General features: G+C 38.2%; 1 protein-coding gene across 1 annotated transcript in view; it reads left to right on the top strand.

Moving 5' to 3' along the window:
• LRRC7 (leucine rich repeat containing 7) overlaps positions 1-25066 on the top strand; it is a 103636-nt gene that overhangs the window by 39795 nt on the left and 38775 nt on the right. Inside the window, exons 7-13 of the mRNA XM_059821792.1 lie at positions 1565-1639; positions 4401-4545; positions 6595-6667; positions 12417-12546; positions 12960-13075; positions 22489-22558; positions 24544-24643. Of these exons, the coding sequence (XP_059677775.1) occupies positions 1565-1639; positions 4401-4545; positions 6595-6667; positions 12417-12546; positions 12960-13075; positions 22489-22558; positions 24544-24643 (709 nt within the window). The remainder of the gene's footprint in view (positions 1-1564; positions 1640-4400; positions 4546-6594; positions 6668-12416; positions 12547-12959; positions 13076-22488; positions 22559-24543; positions 24644-25066) is intronic.

Below are 25066 nucleotides of genomic sequence, written 5' to 3' on the forward strand. Positions count from 1 at the left end.
GAGACAAATAGGAATTTTTTAATACCACTTACCAAAACATTAGTGAGATCTCATCTGAATTATGGTATGCTATAATCCATACTCAACAAATTTCAAATCAAATTGTAATATGTACAACATAGGAGTAGGCTGTTGCCTTTGAGAAGGGCGTCTGCCTAATGAGAGGAATTTAAAAGAAAATTAAAGTTGAGAGGGGAAATTATGATTATCTATAATAACCTTAGTCAGTGAACACTCTGGAGGAATGAAGAACCATTAATCATCACAAGAACAAATAGTATAAAATGACCGTTAATTAATTTAGCCTGGAAATTAGAAGTGGTTTTAACCATTTAAGGACAGCAAAATTTCAATAGAATTAGCCAAGGCAAAATAAATTATCTTCAAAATGTTGACTAACCATTTTTTAATAGAAGCACTGTATGTGAAAACGTGGAAAACTGAGGGACTGAGCTCTCCAGATGAGCAGGTTCTTTCTTATCCCATGATGTGTCGGGAGCTTCTCCCATAATGTACGAGGTGACCTGGGCAACTGGAAAATCATATTTCTTATGGGAATTACAACGTTCCAAGGAACTTAGACCACAGGAGATGATTAGAGCTCTCTTTTATGGTCCTGTGTTGCTAGACAGATACATTTGTTTCTAGCTGTGTTGAAATAATTCCAGTGAAATAATACTACAGACTTTTAAAATGCTAGAATCGGATTTAGTCAGAATCAAATGAAATACTTAATATCAGTTTCTGGCCGACTTTGGGGAAAAAAATCTCAAACTTTACAGAGCTAAGGCAAATTGAAAGTCTTGTTTTACCTGTGAAAATAGTGTTTCATGAAAAATACTGCTTAGGTTGAAATACGGAAATATTTGTGACCTGATAATTCCTGATATTCACAGCTGTAATGAGTGAGAAATGATTTGGGGAACTGCCTTTTTCAGTTTCACTAGTATCCTATAGTGTTGAAAAGAATAGAACATCTTAGATGAAAGCTTGATATTGTAATTTTAAGGTTTGATCATTGCATACCACCATCCTGAATGCATACTGAATATGAGAAGTGCAGACATTAAGTCGTACATAAATGCGGCATAGCCAGGAAAGTGTTCAGCAACGTGCCTCTGGTAAGCTATTTTTAAGACTGTACATCACGCAAAAGGCAGAGTTTAGCATGTGCTGCAAGATGGGATTTGGTCTTTCTCTTCAATTCATTGTTTCTGAAGCTCCACAATTCTCACTTCTTCTATTTGCCTTGTTCATAAATTGCATACTGCCAGTAGACTGTTTAGAACAATAACTTCGAAAGAGTTCTTCTTTGTATTAATTTCTTTTCCAAAGGGGTTCTTAAATTCCTCAAGTTTTGAAAAAGAGCAACAGTGGTTAAATTAAATGAAATGAACATACTATTCATGTCATTAACTATCTGAAAGTCTGATGTGGGATATAAAAAGAAAAAAAAAGGAAGGTGAAGAGGGCATCTTTTTTTTAAGAAAATATTGATTTATATTTAACTGAAAAAAAATACTGATTTATTTAACTGTCCATAATACTATATTCTTTTCCTCAGCCTGAGGTTCTCGAACAAATACAAAATCTAAAGGAATTGTGGATGGACAATAATTCTTTGCAAATACTGCCTGGGGTATGAACATTTATTTTATGTAATCAAATTACTGTATGATATAGTGAACTATTTACCTTGCAGTAAATAAATGTATGTGCATTTTCTTGAATGGGTACCTATTCCTAGTTCATATAGTCATTAATTATTATCAAGAAATAAGAGTCTCAGCATAGCCATTCATATGAAGCCCTTTTAAATGTTGTGTTATTACATGATGATGTCTAAATGGGGATGTGCTTGTTTTATTTAAGCGTTGTGTAGTTTCCATTGTGAGGGGAAATTATTTCCTATTGTCTTCTCAGTCACCATGCATTAACTAGCAGTTTTATAAAAACCCACATGGGTTTTAAAAAGGAAGAGGAAATATTAAGTAACCTAAATACACTTAAAAATAACAGATGGTATGTACAGATTCAACTGTATTAAAAGCAATTCTGAGGCAGCGGAATGAAGATATATTCCTCTAGAAAGCACTCCATTTAGGAACGGAACAAAGAATATTTTAACATCTAAACATTAAGGTCATGGTTATGTATTACTGCTGTTTCTGAGTTGTTGCTACCCCATGGCAGAACTTTGATTTTCAATTTTTATTGCCATAAATTATTTGAGATTATCACTCTATAATACCTACACTGATTGTCACTGGAGAAAGGGATCCCCGTCATTAGCATTTTATCACACAGGTGACAGATCATATGTTTCACACAATAATGCTCTTTGTTGCTGCAAGGCTAATTTAGAACTAGATCTAGCACAGACATATCTAGGTGTTGGAAGAAGAAGTAGTACTTCCTCTTTCAGCTTTGAACATTTATTAATCAACATTCAATTTTTTGCATTGAGCAGTGACTGTTTTTTGTCTTAAATAGATTACATTCATTTTTTATTTTGTGTTAAGCAGGATGTTTGCACAGAAAATGATAATTTTCAGTCACTGTCCAAATATCCACTTTTCGAGTGCTTTGCTAGTGAAAAGAAAAGCTGGTGTTGAAACCACTTCTGATACTGAAACCCATCTGGAGATCAAGAACAGAAATATTGCAGTATTCTTGCTGCAGAGTAACCGAGTAGGAGAAATATCAGATATATAAGAGAGCGTGGGCACAAACATTTTAACCATTATTCTGTTTCTTCTCTGTTCACAATGAAATTGGTTAATATATCCAGTGCTAAAATGTGTTCCAAACACAGTCCTGCTCGTGATCCCTGGAGAGGGTATTCAGAGTTGAAGTTGTTCAGTAGATCGTGGAACTGAATCCCAAGGAGCATAATTATTTTCAGTGAATAATTCATGTTTCCTGAATCTGATTCTAGTAGACACTAGATGATGTTTTATGAAAGCCTTCTTGAAAACAAGAGGTTTAAAACAATTAATATTAGCTTTAAATTTTGACTTTTAAAAATAGAGAGGAAATACCAACTGGTAATTGATATTAAGATTTAGAGATTTGCCACGTTTCCAATGTTAATAATTCCGTTTTTAAAAAAGTAGTCTGTGCTAGAAACAAAGATTGTATTCAACTATTAATATGGGTAGAATGGCAAAGGTTGGGGTGAAAGGGAGATTTTCCCTTTATGCAAGAACTCAGATATGATTAAAGATAACATGAAACTGCCTCCTTAGAAGCAGAGAGCAGATTTCAGCAAGGTAAGAGATGAAAAGCAAGCTATATTCATATTGTTTTGAAACTACCTGTAGATGAAGCTGTCTAAAACTATTTTCCTTTTTCATGTGTACAGTAAATAATTATTAAAAGTATGCGTAAATAACTAAAAAACCCCCTCCCATCAACTTTTATAGAATCCATACACTTCACCAGCAATTCCCATGGCTTTCCCAAAATCTATAAAGGACGTTCCTGCATAGGCCAGGAATGTTTATTCATCTGGTTTGAAACAGTGCTACTGTGGATGCATGGTACTGCACCCACACGGGAGCTCTCTGTAGCAGTATCGTGCTGCCGTGTCTCACTCCTGCTGTGTAATCCTCCCAGCGAAGCTCTGCCACTGGGCCATAGATCCAGCTCATGTACTCCAGGCCCAGCAGTGATGCTTCCTTGCTGTTCCACTTGCAGGTTTTTCATAACAGAGTCATATTTGTTGATTTTCTTGGTGAAGTTTCACGTCTGGAATGAAGTGACCATCTTGTGATAATGGATCAAGAAGCAGGTTGCTTCTACAGGCTTCAAACTCTTACACGCTACACAGACTTTCCAAGAAATTAGGGACCAATGCCTGTCATGTTGCTCATTGATATTATAGCTGCAGTTAAACACTGTAATCACAAAGGTGTACTATTGGGATTAACCCGTTATAATTGAACTATGAATATCTACAGTCTAATTCTAGATTCTATAAAATTCAGAGAATCAGTTTGACACAGAAAAGCTTTACCTGCATGTCTAGCCTCAGTGGCCTTAAGGACTGCCGTTAGGAGTAGATGTGAACTGTAAGTGTCCCTTGGATCTGTGTCCAACTGAAGGAATAATACAGATGCATGACTGAGAACTCACACTTTCAGCAGATTTAGTGAATCTAGAACACATTCATTAGGTCGGTATGTGTCATTTAGTTTGGTACAGTTCCTTTTGCAGTTATCTGAACAGGAAGGCTGTTAGACCACCACTGATACTGCTTCAGTGAAATCAACCTTATAAAAAGGATGCTGAGATAACTGAATATAAGCCTGTATTACTATTGTTTGTCTTTAATTAAACTTAGAAACTGGCATGCAGTGTATATCAGTTCAAATAACACTTTGTAACATGCTATTAAGTCTATAGGGAAGTTAAAACAGCTCGTGTACCTGGATGTGTCAAAAAACAGGATAGAAACTGTTGATTTGGACATATCAGGATGTGAAGGACTGGAAGATCTCCTGTTGTCATCCAATATGTTGCAGCAACTGCCAGACTCCATAGGTGAGAAAAGCTCAGGATTTCTTGTAATCTTTTACAGCTGAGGATTTCATATATATCTTTTTTTGGTAATGATGAGACTTTATAATAGCTGGAACAAGAACTGCCATTAAATTCCAAAGGAGTTTGAAAGATCTGTGTCTGGACAGTCCATGAAGACCATTTTGTGAAGCCAGGAAAAAAATCGGTGCTTAGAAAGTATTGATTATTCTGATTTGCTATTTTAAAGAAAATAAGCAAAGAAAGATACAGTTGATCTGATCTAAATTTGAAAATAAGTATAATAGTGATTACATTAAGAGTGTTAAACTCTTCAAGGAAATTGCTACTTTTAGTTACAGTAGTGCAATTCCATATAAGCGCATTAAACAAAGAAATAGTTCAAACTATTGTTTTCTTTTTTGGCTATATTGCATGCATAGGATTTCTGAATTATTTAGAATATACAGAAATTCTGTAAGCTAAGTGGTTATAGGTATATCGCTCTATACATCTGGACAATTCATTTCAGTCTTGATCCCTTATATTTTCTTGGGGCACACTTGAGGTCTTCCCTCTCTTCTAGTATTTCCAGACAATGACCCCACTATATCATCATCATCTTTTTCACTTTCCTAAGTGCGTCCCTTTGAATGTGGAACTGCTAAATTCCCCAATTTTAAATCAGTTCAGTCAACAGTCCAAAATGTATTGCTAATAATGCTGTGCTACATGAATGTTACTAGATGTCTCTTACAGCTAGTTTCCATTTTGGTCTTCTACATCTCACCATAAATTCTAGAATTTTTGCTTTATGTGGTTTTCTGATATGCATATGCAGATTGATTTTTAGAGGGCATTCAGCTCCTGTACAAAAGGAATAAATATTTACATTTTGAATTATACTTTCTTGCAATTAGATATATTCAGTTCTCATTTCCAAATTCCTATTACTGAATGGTAATAGATTTAACAGAAGCAAAGCAAAAAGATTCATTTTAATACTGCATTTTCAGATGAGAGCTTGCTATAATTCATTTTGGTGGAACTTTTTCCTCTTAAAAGAAAGTTTTGTTGAAACTTAGATGTTTCTTGGAACATGTTGATTTTGAAAAAGTTTTCAACAAAAATGTTCTCCAATGAAACGAGTAGTGATTCTAGTATCCCTTTTAATTACACTTTCCATTTGCTTCAGCTTTCATATTATGGCACATTCAATTTAACATTGGCCTCTGTATTAGTGATTAATTTATATTATTCCCAGCATTACAAATAATCATTTAAAAAAATGCTATTTCAATATATCCAGAGTTCTGTCAAGGAAAAAACGGATTTTGAAATGTTAATAACTTGCAGAAGGTGGAAATCTGTTTCAGGCTCTCTTTCTAGCACTGTAATGCAGTATTTTTCCCATTTTTTCTGTCTTTACTTTTTTATTGGTTTTGGCTGTTACGCATTGGTAAAGCCGAAGTTTCATTCCCTTCTTGGTAAACGTTACCCAGTTATGCATCTGCTTACACTTAGATATATAGTAATTCTTGTAATAATAAGAATTAACCACGTATACAAATGCATTCAGGATTGATTCTGGTTTTCAGTCTGATTCTGGTTTTCTGGCTATACCTACATATTATGAAGCTACATGCACATGCAGCATTTACTTTAGGTAATTCACCTCATGTCATGTTACAACCTGAGTACCTTTTAATCAAGGCAACAGGATTTGAATTCAATTGAAATGTTAGTAAATAAGTAGAAATACTGGTCTTCCTACACAGATAGGGTACTATTCTTTTATTTTTACAGTTTTTTTCCAGACTCCAGAAATACACTGACTATTTTACTTGCAGTTCAGCTTAACATTTAATCAGTGCTTCATTTTGATGAAACATATTTTCAATGGGACAAGAATGTGTCTGTGTACTGTCCTATATACAGATGTTTTCTAAAATCTAGATCAAAGTTATTCAGTGTTAGAAATCATTGTTTGTTTAAGGATATGGGAGATTACAGAAAGTAAAAAAGATTAATGTGAAATCTTTTTCTATTACTTCTTCCTTACCTGTTTTGTAGGACTGTTGAAAAGGCTTACAACTTTAAAAGTAGATGACAATCAGCTTACAATTCTGCCAAATGCAATTGGAAAGTGAGTATAAGTCTCATGATTTTCAACATCAAGTAAAATGTGGTTTCTCTTCTGCTTGTGGAATGTGGGCTTTTTAAAATGAAAAATAAGACAAAGGTGTACTGAATTATAAAATAATTTCAAATTGTGTGCCTAACACCCAGCTTATAACATTTAAATTTGGAGCAACGCTATTACTTCTGTGGACTGATACTGGCGTAAATGATAAGAAGATGAAATGTATCACATTTTCCAAGAAAAAGAACAAAGATATTTTTCTGTATGAATCACTTGCAATTTAGATGATTAGAGCAGCGAAAGTAGAAGAAATAGAAGTATTTGGGGGAATACGTCTGTTTCCATGGCAACAGCCATACTTGATGCTGAGAAGAAAATGGCTGTAAACCTCATATGTATGAAGATTTCTTAAAATATTGAAGTAGCATAAGTGAAAAAGTCATGACAATTTCATAGGTGCATACATCAAAATATGAAAGTATCATATAAGTAATCTTATTATGAAAAGCACTAATGATGCCCTTTAGCTATCATGTTGTCAGCTGTTACATGATCACTGGTACAAAATTCTGTCTTGTACTGCTGTGGGTCTTGAGCTTATTGCTAAATGAAATCTGCAATTCATGGTAAAATTCAAGGTGGGTGCAAGGCTGTCTCCAAGTATGGAAACAGGTGATTCTTTCTATTGTTTCACACTACACATATCCCGTTCTAGCAGAACATATCTTTTTGATATGTTGGTATTTTTGTAGGATGCCTCTTACTCTACATATTTCACTTCTGAAATGCTATATAAACTGATATTGGGAAAAAATTTCAGAATGCATCGTCCCTGGCCGCCTTCTACAGCTACAGCTCTAGTGTTTTCATCGTCCTCCTTGCACCAGCAGTAGTATTCATGCAGAAGAAACAGACTGCAGTCTAAGTAGTGGCTGTCTGTCTGGTGTGACTGAACACGTGGTTATACTGTTTGTACCACTTCTGTGCTGTCAGCATGAAACATTGGGAACGGGGCATCTGCGAGCAGAGCTGCACTCAGACTCTGTACCTTTGCTCTCAGTGCGAAAACCGTTCTCTCTTCAGCAGGCTGTAGCTCAGCAAATTATTTCATTAGAAGTAGTTTTCTTAAGCCAGAGCTGTTCTGAGGCTTCCAAAATTAAAGCCTAGAAGGCTTCATTTAGACTTGTCCACAAATATGTGAGTGAGGTCTCTAGAATAGAAATAACCTCTAACCTGCACAGTCAGTGCTTTACTACTCCTGCACCCATTTTATAGTAACAATTTCAATAATAATTTAGTTGTTGGTATGCCAGTCAGGGAAAAAAAGTCCAAATTTGTGAACTATTATGACTGTAGCAACTGAAAGCTCAGGTTTGGCTTTTCATGCTGTACTTCTTGCAGTATCTTTAGATATATGTGATATTCATGGAGAGTATTAAAAGTTGGTTATACGAATCACAAAAGGGGAAATCTTCTAAACATTGTTTAGCAATAAATTCTGATAGGCAGTGAAAGCTCGTAAGGCTCAAAGCTGTACTGGACACTCTGCAAAAAGGTTGAGATAATGTCCAACGTTATCTTTAAGAATTTTGGCGGTGAATTTTTGAAAACTGGTATGAAGGTGCTTTCTTACTTATTGAATTGTTCAAATTGAAGGGGAACCCCTCTTTTTTTTTTTTAACCTAATATCTGTCCAGTATTGTTTGCCATGGAGCCTTAATTACATTTTTAAAGATGTACTGCTGCTCTAAATGGTGTATATGGAGAGCAGTAGGCTAATCACCTAATATTATCACATTATTTTTGAGTGATTGGTTGTGCTTTTTAAATGAAGTGCTTTCTCTCATTTAATGAGGACAGTGTCTCCCACATCAAAATGAACTTCCTTTCTCTGACTCATCCACTTGGATAGTTTCCTACTGGGTCTCTTTCTCCTAAATGATAGTTGTAGTACCCACTGCAGAGTATGTTATTGTCACACAAAGATTAGCAATGTGGAGGAGGGAACTCTCCCTCCAGGGACCAATTTCATGATGAGACACAGAGCACTTCAACGCAGTCTGAGTCAATGTTGCTATTAGTGAACTGCCACCCTCATTTTTGGCAGGCTTGTTCAAAGGGCAAGACTGCAAGTGGCATTTAGAGTTTGACCCTGCAGGGTACTATGCACAGTAGACCCAGCTTAATAAAACATTCCTCATAAAATCGCAGAATCACAGAATCACGGACTGACAGGGGTTGGAAGGGGATCATCTAGTCCAACCCCCCGCCAGAGCAGGTTCACCTGGAGCAGGTTGCACAGGAATGTGTCCAGGCGAGTTTTGAGTATCTCCAGAGAAGGAGATTCCACAGCCTCTCTGGGCAGCCTGTTCCAGTGCTCTGCCACCCTCAAAGGAAAGAAGTTCCTCCTCATGTTTAGGTGGAACTTCCTATGATCCAGTTTGTGCCCGTCACCTCTCGTCCTGTCACTGGGCACCACTGAAAAAATCAGTGGATTCGCATTGATTAAGTACCAAATTGGACCCAAAGACTGGAGATTTTACCTGTAGGACCTGAGTGAATGCCCATGCTCCCACTTTGTGGGTAGGAAGGTGTCAGGAGGGAAGTGACCCATATGTAGGTAATGGTGCAGTTGCTCCAGAGCCAGTGTATTGTGTTAGATGAGCGTTTTGTGCATGTGTCTAGTCTATACCATACCTGACAGGACCAGATACTGCAAATGAAAGTGTGAACTTGTATTCCTGGCTCTGCAAAACTGCTTTTGCCTGATGTGTGACAAATAGGGGGTGTAGCTAACTCTTAGGACTTAGGCTGCTTTGGCAGTTACCTGGGTGCTGTAGCTGTTGGGAGAAAAGGGCTGCAACTGCATGAAATGGGGCTGAGGTGCGTTGGAACTACTCTTTTATTCATGGCAGTCCTCATTCTCCATGAATCGTTCCCTACTAATCTGTCTAAAATATTCCTCATCTACCTTAGGGCATGTACTGTGAACTGCCTCACTTCAGTGAGTGCCGAACAGTACAGCAGGTGCATATCTGATTTTTGTCTGCCTGTCTTTAAACCTATCAAGAATGATCTGAATTTAGCCCAAGAAGACAGTAAGGTTAATGATATTTTAGCTAAATTAGCACTGTCGGAATGATAGCTGTTACTTTCATGCACATCCATGGTGAATGAAAGGTCACTTTCTGAAGTGCACATTTTTTTAACCATGGTACTTACAGAGATAAAATATAGTTTCACACTGACTTTGTTGTTTTTATTGTGGCCATCTTCATTTGTCTGCTGATGATGTCATCAGGGAGGAAAGAACCTGAGAATGTCTGTGCCAGACAATACCTTTCAAATAAAATCCTGTTGTCTGATAAAATCAATCTTCACTGTCAGGAAAACTTCCACAGTTACAGTTGAGAGTATCAGATTTTCCGATTGCCGTTGGAAACACAGTAATTCTCAATTAGCTTATCTATTTTCAAGCTTTTCTGGTTGTGTTACCATCAGTAAAAGGAAGAATGTGTGCATCTGGCAATTTAACAAGCTTTCAGTTGGACTTCGCTCTGTCAAGCATGTATTCTGTATGAAGTAGGTAAACATTACTGAATTTTGCCTTTACTGAAATTGTTTTGTATCTATTTTGAAATAAATTGTGGTGGATACAAAACTTGTATTAAAGAAAAGCTATAACCAAGCCTGGAAGAGCTTTTGGATGTATTCGTGCATCGCTTTCACTAATCACTGTATGACTCACTTTGGCTTTTCAGTCTACTGAAATACAGCAATTAGAGGAAAGTTCTGAGAATTCCATGTTGGGAATAGCTATTTCTGGTTTCATGTTTCATAAAATTTGAAGGCTGAAAGACCTTTTTTAATTAAGAAACTGGAGTAAAGGTAAGTTAGACGTACAGTGAAGGTCCAGTCCTGCAGCTGTGCCTCATATAAATACTAAGGAGCAAGATTTGTAGCAGAGGTAAACTTTTTTTATCAGATCTACCAAAATATTTGGAAAAAAACCAGACAATCTTCGGGTCACCTAGTTCTTTGTCAGTGGACAGGGAGATGACAAACATTGAGGAAGAAATAATTGCTTGCCATTTAACCTTAGTATTAATTAAAGCATTTGAGAGAAGAAGGTAGTACATGTGGAGCAAAAAAGGGGCAGCAGAAGCAGGGAACAATGGCATTTGTAATGGGTAACAAAACTTTTATTCTGTGAGCTCAATGGGCGGTGCAGTACAGCATTCATTTCAAGAATTTGTATATCCAGCCTAATTTTTTAAGAGATTCAGTAGATATTTCTTCAGAATATTTTTATATATGTGTGTGTGTATGCATAATATATATGTTATATGTATATATTTTAATATATCTATATATAAAACATGTATTACATATATATTCCTGTTTGTGTTTTTTGCATTAGCAAAGGTCAAATTGTTGATTCTTAATCACCATAGGAAGATTGATGTTTACGTGTTGCCTGATACCACCTGCTGTCCTCAGGGAAAAGCAGACACTCAGAAGAGTGCCGAGGGTTGTGTGGCTGGCAAGACAGGGTCCCGAAGAGCAGAACAATGCCTCTGAAGGCCATTTCGCACTCACCGGAGCGGTGGTGGGTGGGGCGGTTCAGGTGCTGACTGTCAGCGTTCTGCCTTGGGTCAGCTCTCTTGACGTTCCCTTGGCTTTCATTCTGCGTAGGTGTCAGCTGCTATCAGAGAAGGCGGTGGCTTTCATGACGTGGGCCCCTTTCGTTTAGGGCTCAGTACAAAACCTCCAACTCATTTCACAACCTCTTCATGGATAATAACACGCAGGAGTATGCTGAATGCCAGTTCTGTGCACTAGGAAGCTGTGCTTTCTCTATATGTACTGCTCTCTGGTACTGTGGCCTATGGCTAACCCAGACTTCAGTTCAACAGGGGAGTTTCTATCAGCTGTCTCTATCTCACCCTCTTTCCTGAAAACATGATTACGTAGCGGAAAGGTCAGGTCTCTTTCTTTTCACGATTTGACAGAATACAACAATCTAGGAAAAGGGGTACAAGACAGAAATGGAGATTATTTCATTTTTTTTACAGGGAGAACTTGAGTGTCAGGAGATTACTTACTTTGGTCTGCTTTGTTTTGGTCCTTGCCATACAGATACCTTTTCAAGATCCCTTTTTAGCCAGCTTTCTCAATGTGTGAAAGATAAGCGCTTCTACAAAAGCTGTGTCTGACTACAACAGGCTGAGACTACTTTGTTGAGTTTGGATCCAAGTTCCTCTTTTGTCACTACTGATCTGTATTAGAAATGATGTCAGGTGCATCAGTTGGAATGTACCCTGGAGGCAATTTCTGCTTCCCTTCCCTTTGCTCTCAGCAGCAGTATTTCTTTACCTGTTGTCTGTCTTTGTATGTTAAGATTATAAACTTCTTGATTTGATTCTTCAGCTTAGTATGAACTGCCCTAATCACTGTCTGTTTGAAGTATGTGGAATACTTCCTCACTACAAAAAGTAAGAATGATAATGTGGGGAAACTAAGTGGTCTGTCTTAAACTGCCTTACTGGGTAAGATTGATTAACAGTGCCCCTAATAGTTCCTAAAATCACATTATTATAGACTTCTTCTAGGAAATCTGCAATAAAGTTTCCCTCTTCAGGGCGTGATGTCTGTAGTAGTGTGATGCTTTAAAACTTGCAAAGGTTTTAGATTGTTAATTTTTGTTGTCTAGCCCTTGTATAGCATCTAACAAGTGTGTTTATAATTTCAGTTTATCTTTATTAGAAGAATTTGACTGCAGCTGTAACGAGTTGGAGTCTTTACCTTCTACCATAGGCTACCTTCACAACCTGAGGACGTTGGCTGTGGATGAGAATTTCCTTCCTGAACTGCCCAGAGAAGTGAGAAGCTGATTCTGTTTTTAAATTACAGATTGAAATGTTTTGTAGTAGGCCCAAGATTTCATGCCTACTCAGCCAAAATACGTGTTAAACCAATTGTTTCTGCACGATGTGGATGTGGAAGACCAAATCTTTCTTACCTACTCAATAGTAAAATAGTAAACCCAGTAAATTAGTAAATTCATGTAAAGGTGAGAGTATCACTCAGAAGAGTGGTGCAAGTAACCCTATGCATTTCCCTGATGTTACTGCCAAAGGGAGGGCGTTATTTTCTGACTTCAGATTCTGTATTTTCTGCTTTTTGTCAGTTACAGTAAAAACACAATTTGGCCACCTCCTGAGATAAAAAGTTAGTGATAATAAATTTTATCAAAGTAGGTATCCTAACATCTTTGTGGTTTTCCTTCCTATAGATTGGAAGCTGTAAAAATGTAACAGTGATGTCTCTGCGCTCTAACAAGCTAGAATTCCTTCCTGATGAAATTGGGCAGATGCAGAAGCTAAGAGTGTTAAATCTAAGCGATAACAGGTATAGTTCACATACTTTTTCTAACCCATTCTAAGAATTTATTTTTTAAAAAAAATTTAAAAACGATTCTGTTTAGGTATTTGAAAAAACACATTTATATAAAATATATTTTAAAATATAAACATATTTAGAATTACTTTATTTAAACTATCAGGAAAAAAATCTTTATTTTTTTTAATCTTTATGGTCCGGTCTTGGTTCCACTGACAGCCAAAGAAAAACTTGAATGGGGTCAAGATCTGGGTCTCAGTGTGTTTTAATAGATGAAAACCAGTTTACTTCTTTTATCTCCTGGTGTTTCTGTGTGGAATTGTGATATTTGGCTTTAAAATTGTATATAAACTTGTAATTTTTAATGATTAAAAAATTGTGACAAGCTGATATGTAGGAAATCATTAAATGCAAGCACACTGGCATGTTATCCTGACTCCACTGAAATCAAAAGAAAATTTTCTATTGTTTCCTTCAGTAGAGCAAAGGTTTTGTCAAAACCGCAGATTCTTCTGTTCTTCTGCACATGACTATTCCTCTGAGAAATGGAATGCTTAAAATGAGCCTTTCTTGATACCTATCCCGTGCTGCCATAGCCATCAGAAAAGACTGACTTTTCCTTGAAATCTATACATATGTATGTTCCAAGGATATGTTACTTTTCAGTATAACCACAGAAATAGAAGTTTGCTCAGTAGTGCAACAAACGATGTGTGAATACCATTTTGTTTCTAGTAGTTATCCATACTCAGTAAAAATTAGAGAAAGAACTTTCCACATCTGTGTCTGATTTCCTGTCAGCAGTTTCATCGTTGGAATTAAGGTTGACCATAAAATATAAAACAAAGTAATGTAGAAATCCCTGTAATTTGTTTAAAATTATTCGCCTCATTCTGTGAGATGATTTTCTGCATTGCAGTTGTGTATCATAAAATACATTATGTATGGACCAGAACATAAAGTTAAACTTAACTCTAGTTTGTGTTGAAACTGTCCAAGTCCCAGAATCAAATCTTGGGTCTCTTGATTTTGGGTTTCAGATTCCAGGGCTTTTCCAGGGACAGTGAGTGCTCTCCCATCAGTATGTCACTGCAGCAGTCTACGTTTGCGCTTTATCTGTACAGCTAGAATCTGAAACTATATTTCAGGCAAGACTTTAAACTCCCTCAGGCTGGCATTCTTGCCAGCAAAGGCAGCCCGGCTTCCCCTCACTGTTCCTGCATCCATATACCCTGTCCTGTCCTGGTGCGATTTTGTCCGGGCATACGGTGATCTCGAATACGTACGTGATATAGATGAAAGTAGCCTGTCAGAAGTGTGGTGAATTTTCAGATGGATGTTTCCAGTGGCTGGTCTACCCTGTTGCTGCACAGCCAGCTGTGGTGGCACGCAGGAGGAGGCACAGAGTGGGCACAGGACAGTGCTGGTTCGGGGCCTCTTGCGAGTCCAAGGAGCTGCAACCGCAGGGGGCCTTCCCTGGCACATCAAACCGATCCGAGCTGGATCACTCTGTTTGCCCCCTTTTCAAACCTGTAATTGTGCCATGAGTTTGCGTTGAGGAAGCAGAAAAACAGCCTTTTTTTTTTTCCTTTTTTTTGCCAAGTTGCTTTTCAGCCAGGTCAGCTGCTGATTTCAGGCACGTGACTTCATGTGTAATTACTGATTTGAGTGCTATTGCTGGGGTGAGAGAGGGAGGAGGTGGCTCACTGCTGGGAGGAGGCAGAGGAGGTGGTAAGAGCAGGCAAGGTTTCCCGACCAAGCTGACCGACGGCTGGATGCCACCAGAACAGCAGTCCTGCCCCACCTTCCTTTTTCCCCAGCTGCCCAGGTATATAAGAGAGGATTGGGATTTCCACTGGGGAGGAAGGTATCTGCGGGACCAGTATCCCAATGATGTAATGTTCCTTGGGGTTCAGTTGCTGTCCTTCCCACTCCCCCTTCAGTGCTGACTGGTAGCCCTGCATCTGCCCTTATGCTTGCTCAGGGCTCACTGGACAAGTCACTGAGCTGATTCGTCTCACTGAAAATGGAAAAAGCTATCGTTCTTCTTGTTGTGTTCATTTTATGACATGCCTCACGGTCCATTTGCTCACCGTGGAGTCTGGCAAACACCAAAGCCGGCTGAAGGTAAACAGTGTCTGTGCACCAAGGCAGGTGTGAGGAGGGCAGGAGATCGGGACCTTTGCCTGCCGGGTTAGGAAGCTGTTCTCTCGAGTCCACCTGAGAAACTGTACAGCGAGTTGTAAGCATTGTGGGACTAGTGGGAGAGTCCAGTCTAGACTAGGAGAGATAGGAACTGACTCAGACCGTAGACCTTCAACCTTTAAACCTGGTTGAATTGTCTCATGTACTTTTCTTGAGGGGTTTGGGGAGTAAATTTTTCTTTCTTTGTTGATACCAATTCCGGCTGAGGTTAAAATGTTGCCCTGCTGAGACAATGTGATAATGCTTTTGTTATGGAACTTCCCACCTTAATGAAACTAAACAGTTTCAATGTTTTGGCACCAAAGAGTTTGGACAAAGTTCAGATACCATCTTAATGTTGAATTTATTATTACATTTTTTACTTTTCTGTTGTCCCATTTTCACATTCATACTAACATTAAGGCAATATCCATTCTTTCTTTGAATGAGACCACATGTACATGTTAATAAGGAGTGTACTTGGGCTCTGCTTGTTGCTAGGAACCTTTCCATGTTACCACGACAGTTTTGCCCCTCTACTCTTCCTGCTTCAGATATGACAGAGAAGGTAGAGCACACCAGCTCTTTTCCTGGATACCCTTTCAAGACATTGGAAGAAGAGACGCAGACACGCAAGCAGAGCAGAAAGGCAATTCTAGAGCCAAGGAGTCAGTGCACATGCTTCACCCTACGGTGGTGGGCTCCTGTGTCCTGGGATGGGGGTCAGCCTTTTCCCTGTCAGCCTGTTGTGAGACCTGCTGAGCCCTGGCCTCTGTGGGCTCTGCTGCTAAGGCAGACCCATTCACACCAAACACTGCTGATGCAGCCTTTTTAGCATGAAGGCTCCAACCTTTGCACAAAGCTTCTGAAGAGCAGCTGTTACTCCCTGTTCTGTATAAGAAATGGGGATGGACTGTGCATGTGATTGCATATGCTTTCAGAGTTTATCTGGTCAGTCCTTGATGACTTTCTCCTCCTGACACCGGAGAGGATTCCATGTCCATTCCATCAGGTGTCCTGTTGCTCATGCATCTTTGCATGTTGTTTTCCTTGCAGAGGGAACAGACTCCATCACCATGACTGTCAATCCATGTTGATCATCATGGATGTATAGTTTTACAAAGGGAACACAGTCTTCCACTGGGGATCTGTCCACTGCAGGTTCATCCCAGTGAATGATGCCTTGGGGTTATCTCCTTCCACTTTGTCACATGCCAGATTTCACCTCCAGTGTCTACAGTGACTGTAAATGGTGCACTTGTGCATCCATTAGCCTCTTAGGTCATTGCCTTTATCCCAGTGACTTTCTCTGCCAGTACCTGGGCTACTCAGCTGTTTATTGGGAGATGCCCTTTTGCCACCAAACATGTTCATTCTGGACATGTTCCTCATAGCACGCAAGTGCACTCTGGCTCAAGGCATGTAGAGTGCAGGGATATTGGTGGCTTTGAACTTGCCTTGCCGGAGCGCACGGAAAATTTGCAGCCTACTCTCTGAATGGTCACGCACACATAGAGTGATGGACAACTGTGATGTGGCATGTAAAGAGGAAAAGAGGAGCTCTCCCTCTTTGCATTATCTGGAGCTTGTCTGGGTGTGAAAGTCAGAAACGTTTTGGGAGATTTGGTCTAAAATCCTGATTGGATGTCTTTCAGGAAGGAGGCAAACCTGAGATAGACCTCTTTGCCACTCAGGCTAATGGGAATCTCAATTTTTTGTGAGTTGACATATTTTGCTCAAAGGTGGGTCAGTGTTTGGAGTCCCTCTCTGGTGTGTTTTTAATACTATGGCGTCAGCTACTACAGGCTTTCGCTCTTGTTCCATGTCTCCTGAAGGCCCTCATCACTGTGAGATGGACCTTGCTGATCTTAATTGACCAGAAGGTGGTTTAGTTCCCGGACTTTCTTCAAATATTCCTGTTAGAATTCCATTTTAACCAGGGAATTAGACTCCAGCTTTTCTTTCCCATGCCATATACTCTAAGACTATATGCTTCTCATCTCCATAGTTGGGAGTCCTCTCTCCTTTTATCTTTACAGGTCCGAACCTTTTCAACCCTCTTACAGGCTCTTCATCCCTGGGAAATGCAGTATTTGGTTGTCTCTACACAATAAAAGGCAATGATGGGTTAAATCCTGACTTGCTATCAGATTGCAAAGGTGAAGTCTAACAAGGGCTAGTGTGCATCTGACCAGAGCTTAGTTGGCTTCACCCTCTGCAGTCAGGAAAATTTTGATTCCAGATACTTGCAATGCAGCTACCTGGAGATTCATCCTTGCCTTTGCCAGGCATAACACTGTCTCCAGTGCTTCCAGGACCAATGCAGCATTTGATAAAATAGTTGTGCAATTACTACCTGCATGAAAGATATCGAGACCTCCACCACGTAACGAGTCACTGGGGGTAGCTGCTTGGATTCAGTCACTGTTAAGAGTGCACATGGGATTCATTCAAAGAAAAAAAGATGTCTTACCAGTAACCGGTGTTCTTCACAATGTGTAGTCCACATATACATTTGTCTTCCATCTGCTTCTCCTCTCTCCTCAGAGTCCTTCCAGGTATGAGTCCTGTGATTGAGAGGTAGAATTGTTAGAATGTACATTTGGGCTACACTTCTCAAAGAGCATCGGTTACTGGTAAGTAACCTTTCTTTTAGTTTTAGATTGTTCTTAAAGAAGAGCTGAAAGAATCATCAACTTTTTGTATTTGCACTGCTTCTGCTTCTGTCCTGGGGTCAGGACTCAATTACTGCTCTGAATCTCACCCACAGAAGTTAGATGAAAAAAGGTCCTAAGATGACATGATCCATTCAAAAAAAAGACTGTTCCCTGGTGTACCTTTTCTTTTTCTGTTTACTTATTTAATCATGCAATACTCCTCGTTGCCAAAGAGGTAATTACTTCTGGCCATGTATATCCATAAGTGGTTTTGTGAACAGTATGTTGATGGGTTAATATGAATCATGTTCTTTTAAACTTTCACACTCTGAAACCCCTATTATTATCAATTTGCTGAGAGTGACCTTGGAGAACTGTCACAAATAGCAACTATCTCGGGGCTTGACCAACTGACTGGTAATGCTGCTTGTTATGAGTAACTTTCAACATGTTTTGACACGAATTTTTCGTGTTTGGGTTATTATTTGAAAATTCTTCCCAACTGTCACCAAAGTATGATACATGCACTGAGGAATCTAGAAAGTATTCCCCTAGGTGTTTGGTAAGCTCTTCATACATTGTATTACTCAAACTAATAATCAGTGGAAACTCTTCCCATACTCCGAGCTTGCTTACTTAGGGCATAACAAAACCAAAATTTAGTACCTGGTGCAAATATGTAGTGGGTTATTTTACAAAACTATGAGAAAAACAATTATTATCAAGAAAGAAAAGTTAAAATTGTGTCTGTCAGTAGGCTTACAATAAAAACAAAGACTACCTTTTCCCCATAAGACCCCTCAAATATCGACATTTGATATTTTTGATATTTAAACAGTATCGATGACATTTTCTTTGCTTTTCTTGTGTTCCATGAATAATGTTTATTATCTTACTCTTGAAGTATTTAGCCCTTAAGAACTTAACAATTTATGTGGAAGATGTAATCTAGGATTAATAGTGGAAGGAATTATTCTGAAGTCCTCATTCCAGAATGGTGTAACACACTGACATGCCGCTTCTTTAAGGTTGTGAAGTCATATGGTAAAGCGGTTTAATATTTAGGGGTGTCATTTCAAAAAGTGTGCTGGTTTTGGTTTAGTTTGTTTTTATTCACCTGAGGGACTTCAGGGGAAATGTCTTCTCCCTTTTTCTCATAAGAAAACGTTTTCTATGTGAAAATTAAGCACTATAAAAAGAACATATGCATGTCGTGCTTTTCCAAACTATTACTGCAGATAGTTGTTTTCCTGAAAAATCTGTTGGTGCTTCAGGATTTACCTTAAAAGAAAAGATTTTATTAATAACTTTTAAACTTTTACATTTACCAATGGCATACATGATTTTACCTGTAATTTAATCTAATTAATATGAATACAGATAATCTCTATAGCAGTAAGAGGTTTCTTTAATTTGGCTATCGCATTTTCAGCTCGTTTTACAAATCAGTTGGAGAGATTGCAAATTGAAGTTATTGGTGATTAAAAAATTGCACAGGAATGAAACTGTTGCTGGTGCAAGAAAGCATGCACAGCGGGTGGCTGCCAAATGTTAGAACGGGTGTAATTGTTCTGAAGATTCAGAGATAGTGCTTTCCTGCAGACGTCACCTCTCTGGATGCTGTTCAGGTGATGCCTGAAGGAGTGGGTGCAGGGTCTATGGCTGTATTTCTATTGGTCCTGTCCCCAGTCCTGACTGCTGGGCTACAGTTGCTCTGAAACAGTCAAACAGCACCTTCCAGGAGAGAAATGGCCTCAGGCAAAGGTTATTTATTCAGGCTGAGTAAAATACCATCCGTAGTAAGAATAAGTCATTTTGGTACAGCATAGTTTGCCTGTGAATTGTAAGTTAATTTAATTTGGCCATCTTCTTAATTAACTATCTATGCCCCAATTAAAGTTTCATCTAGTGTTGTGAATCTATTTTCCCTTAGATTTATAAAAACAATTACATATGTAATTTTGCAAACTGTCTGATGAGAAGTTTCAGCATTTAAGTGTAAAAGAAAAGCTCTCTGTTGACTAGCACAGCCATCGACTTTACATTTCTTTGTCCTGATACCTGACTGCAGTTATGTGTTAGATCAAAGGAAGCAGTGCAGATTAATCACTGCTTTCAATTACTGATGAACAGTTTTCTTGTCAGAGGAGGCCAAGTCCTTTACTGTGGATGATGTGAGTTAATTCTTTGAAATCAGCAGAGTTATGCTGATTTATACCAAATAGGATCTGACCTATAGTATATAGAAAGTAATCAACCTACATCCGTGCATAACTAGTATTTGAGATCCTTTGTAGCTGTAGTATACCCTTATTTTGACTGATGAAGCTAGAAAAACGTTTATGTATTTACCTTTCATGGTTAAACAAATACAGCGTAAGTGACAATTACCATGGGCCTTGTTTTGAACGTGGGTATAACGCAGAGTCACTTGGTAATTCAGTTGTTCACGGAAGTCGGAGTGTTTGCCTGTGCATTGTTAGTGCAGATGGAGGAGAAATGTTCCTACAGTACAGAATTTAAAAAGCAGTCTTAAACTCGCAAAAACAAATTGCAATTAGAAAAAGAGGCTGAGGCTTATCTTGGCTGAAAATTTTCAAAAAACAGTAATGATTTTGGGTGCCTCCATTCTTCGATCTCTAATTTGAGATTTTTTCTTTTAAACACTCCTTAAAATGGGAACTTTTCAGATGTTTAAAAACAGGTATCCAGGCTTACTGGCAAAGAAGAATTAGAAGTAAAGAATTCTGTGTTTTGTTTGAATATGGAAATGGAAAACCAGCTTGGAGATCCCCTTGCCACACGTCATTTCTGAAGCATGCTTACCAATTTTGCTTCTCCCTTTGATACACACTTCTCAACTTGAGTGCGTTGGAAGCATCACCAGTAAGCCTCTGCAGCCAAAGGTTTCTGTGTAGTTTTGAAACTTAAGTTACAGTTTCCTTATGTTACAGAATCCTAAAGTGTAAAGAAATAAAGGTACCACTTGAAAAGCAGTTGTTCTTCTCTTTTTATACAGAAAAAAAGCTCTGAATAAAAATAGTGGATAAACGCTATTTAAGAATCTTTATGTTAACTCTTAAAGCTTAAACTTGTAACCTTAATTTATAAAGAATGTTACATACTGCACTGTTCCATACTGCAGTATTCGTTTTATGATAAGACAGGAATGAAAACTAAATTTCAGGTAGTTTAGGCACTCCTTACTTTCTTCTGGTGTTAATTCTAGGTTTAAACATACACACACATGTAAAACCGCTCTAATCCATACAGGCATTTAATTGGAGATTATGTCATAGCACACTATGCATGTGTATACCTTCATGTCAATTTATTTTGCTTTTATAGATAAGTCATTTTTAGTGTAAGTTATTCTTACTGAAATCTTTAAAATGTGTTACTTGTAGTAAGTACACACTGCTTTCTGAAATAACACGATTTTAAATGGTAATGACTTTGTGGCAAAAATACATCTGAAGTAATTCCCTAATGGACACACTTTCAAAGCACTGCATAGAGGCAGTGGTACAAAAGCTTGTGAGGTGCTTATCTCCCAGAAATACAGATAGACCTTGAATATGAAGAAGACTGTAGGAGTATTGTTGGTTATTTGCTGGTAGAGGGACGAAGGATTCTCCTGAGGGTGCCGTGCAGGTGGAGTACCTGACAGTGGGTTGCCTGCCGTTATCTGAGGTGTGAGTGAACGTATCTGTTAGAGCCTTTCTTTCCACAGGAGGGTATTGTCTGACTCTCTCAGAAAAGGGCTTTTCCTCTTTTCTTTTTGTTAAATCACATTTAGCTTTTGTCTTTGTAGACAGTCCTTTGGTCTGTCCATTTCTTCCTACAGTTCTCCAGCTCCTTAACCCTCTGTAACACAGAGATGGGAGGATTTCAGTATGGGGTTAGGAAAGCCCTCTCGGGTTGGTGAGGACTGAAAAGTAAAAGTAGTATGTTCAGGACTAGTTAGTGGGAAACACAGGAATGAAGTTTCCCCAGGTGTCTAGTTGTCATTTCCCCATTCGCACATTCAGATCACTTTTAGGAAATGGGTTTACATGTATAATTAAAATGCTAATTTTTTTACTGTTTCATTTAATTTTGTCATTTAGGTTCACTATGAATAGTTATATAATTTTAATCTTTCTCCTACCATTTCTACAAAAATGAATTTTCAATAATCTTAGAGTATTTCTATTCCAAAACTTAAATGTCAAATAAAGATATTTCTGTTAGCTACACTGAAAACTGTTGGGTATTTCCTATAAGCCTCCCTGGGACCAAGGTTTTTTCTGTTTTCTCTGTTACAAGCTCTAGCTTTGGTTACATTATAGCCAAGGCAAAATATGGGTATCTCCTTTGTACCTTTAGGGCATGACATCAGTAGTTTTAGATTCCAAATGTCACTCTTAATGTGGAATGCCCTTAATAAAGTATTATATTTTAGTAAAGAGCAAGAGAAAATAAACATATGAAATTGTAGCAATTTCAGTATGATCAAGATAAACATGCTGCATACAAATCTTTAAAAGAAACTATTCTGAAAATGAAGGATTCATGTTGTTCCAATGTTATCATTTACAGACTGAAGAATTTACCATTCACTTTTACTAAACTTAAAGAACTTGCAGCTTTGTGGCTTTCTGACAACCAGGTAATGACTTTCAATATTCATATTTTCTTTAGTAACTAGGGGTCTTAGCAAGGGCCGTAAATGAAACCTATAATTTAATAAATGATTGTAGTAGAATTTTGGAAGTGTTTGCTCCCAGTCCAGCTTTAGACTTCCATATCAAGGTATAGATTCTTCCGGCTGTCATTTATTAACTTGGAAAGATCACCTTTGCAGGATTTATTACTTGCATCTAGCTAAGCGTCTGTGTCCTTACAAAAGTAGTAAATAAAGGCCAAAAGTATCAAGAGAATAGTTTGTAAATAGAAATTCAAGAGGTAAGACTTTGTTATCAAACTTGTTATTAGTTTGTCCCATCCTTTACTCCATCTGTGCCTCCATTCCTGTCCTCTTCCTTTTCCCTTTTCCTGTCCATGCTTCCATTCCTGCACATTTTAAACTCCATTAAAGCCAGCGGGAGTTTAAACATGTAAAAGGTGCACAAGAACTCTTAGTCTTGTTTTGGAGAAAACTTTCAATTTAAGTTCTTTTTAAATTTAAGTATGCCTTTCTTTGTTCCAAGGGGTTTGGTTTCACCACTATATATTCTTTAGGATTCTATTTTAAAACAAATTATGTAACATGAACACTGAGAAATGTAACAGTTCAACCAGCATCTGAGCACTAAAATAAGTCTCGATCCTTTCCAGGATTGGTGGACTGAATAATTTTGCACTTCCATAATTTAAGTCTAAACGGAGAAAAACTCAATTTGTACAACGTTACAAATGTTCGACATACCTAACAGTTCTTAAGAATCTCAATAAATTCGCATAATCTCATCTTTCTCACTTTGCAATAATGCCCACGGTCAGATAATATACCTCTTCAACTGAAGTTGATGAGGATCATTCTTCAGGGGCCAATTATCATACTACTCAAAATTAATCCATCCTTTTATCCGTATGAAAAAGCCACAGGGACTGCAGCTGCCTGGTTGCAGGAGACGGTGTGCGTATGACTGAGCTGAGCACTGCTGGTTGCAGAACCGCTCAGAGCAGAGCCCGTGCCTGTCCACGGGGCACGGCCCAGCGGACGGGGTTGTTTCTTTATCAAGATGTCAGATGAATTTCCATTCAGCAGCGCCCTCAAATCATAGCAAAGCCAAATGCAATGCAGTCAATAGATTTACATTGGTACATGCTTATTGCACTGCTCCTTAAATGTACATTTTACTTGCATAGCTAAGCAAAAAAATTTAAAGCTGAAGGGAGGGGAGACTAAGTGGGAGGGATAATAGAAAATTATGAGTAAATTTTAATGTGTTAAATTGGGATTCTCATTTTTTTCCCTCTAATTTCCATTAAAAAAATAACATTGCATGACTACTCAGCCCAGCCACAGACCATACACTTCCTTTTAATTATACAACATTTTTTTAGTGTTTTGACTTTTCTGTGGTATAGCATAGATTAATTTCTATTCTATGAACTATGACAGTCACTCCTAGATGCTACATTACAGCAAAGCAATAATAAAAAACAATCAATTGAAATAAAACACAACAATAACACCTGAATATCCAGAGTGCCTCCACGTAAATTCTCCAGTATCTTGCACCAGGTTTACCCTCAGATGATCTAATAACTATAGCGAATTTACTCCTCGTTAGCCCTAGCTTAAAATAGATCACAGCCATAGTGTGGGTGTTTTAACTGTGTAGTTGCAGTTCTGTTCCATTGATCCTTTAGCTTCCTCACAGGTATGACTCTGAACAAGCAGTCAGTATTTCTGATATTTAGTGTTCTTCTGTTGATCCTGGTAGGAATTACAAGAATTACAGAAGTCAGGAATGGAAAAGGAGGCATTTCCACCAGACTAATACTTGTTTTAGTCCATAGAGAAGTTTAACTAAAATTCTCTATGAAAATAATCTTGCATTTTCTATTTATCAAATGCTAAAATCCCATCTCAGTTAACACACATGCTCTGAGTTAACAGTTCTTTGTTTTGCCTTTTCTGTGCAGTCCAAGGCTCTCATTCCACTGCAAACTGAGGCTCACCCAGAAACAAAGCAGAGAGTACTGACTAACTACATGTTTCCCCAGCAACCCCGCAGTGATGAAGGTAAAACGCCATCAGCAGTTCATATACAAATGCAGGAACAGCACTAGTTTAGATAGTGGAGAAAAAAAACAGAGGGAGGGAGAGGAAGGGGTTTCAGGCGTGGTTCTGCGTGTGAGCGTCTCTTCGGACACGTGCAGCCAGGGGTGCGCACGTAACAGTCTCTATTTTGTCATACACAGAGGAATCCTGTTTGCAAATCCATTATTCTCAGGCCATCAGATTTGCATTTTCTTAAACACTTTTTTATTTTCAGAAGAATGGCTTTGTAGAAACAATTTGAACCTGGGAACTAACTGAGCGTGCATGGCACAGAAATTCTAGGATATGCCTTGCTGCTGTGCGGACACGCTGTTGGCCAGAGCCAGCTCAACCTGCAGAGGCACTGGACCGTCTGAGAGAGCTGGGGATGGGCAGCTCCCAGAC

This window comes from Gavia stellata, chromosome 10, assembly GCF_030936135.1.
Source record: "Gavia stellata isolate bGavSte3 chromosome 10, bGavSte3.hap2, whole genome shotgun sequence".
Classification (NCBI taxonomy): domain Eukaryota; kingdom Metazoa; phylum Chordata; class Aves; order Gaviiformes; family Gaviidae; genus Gavia; species Gavia stellata.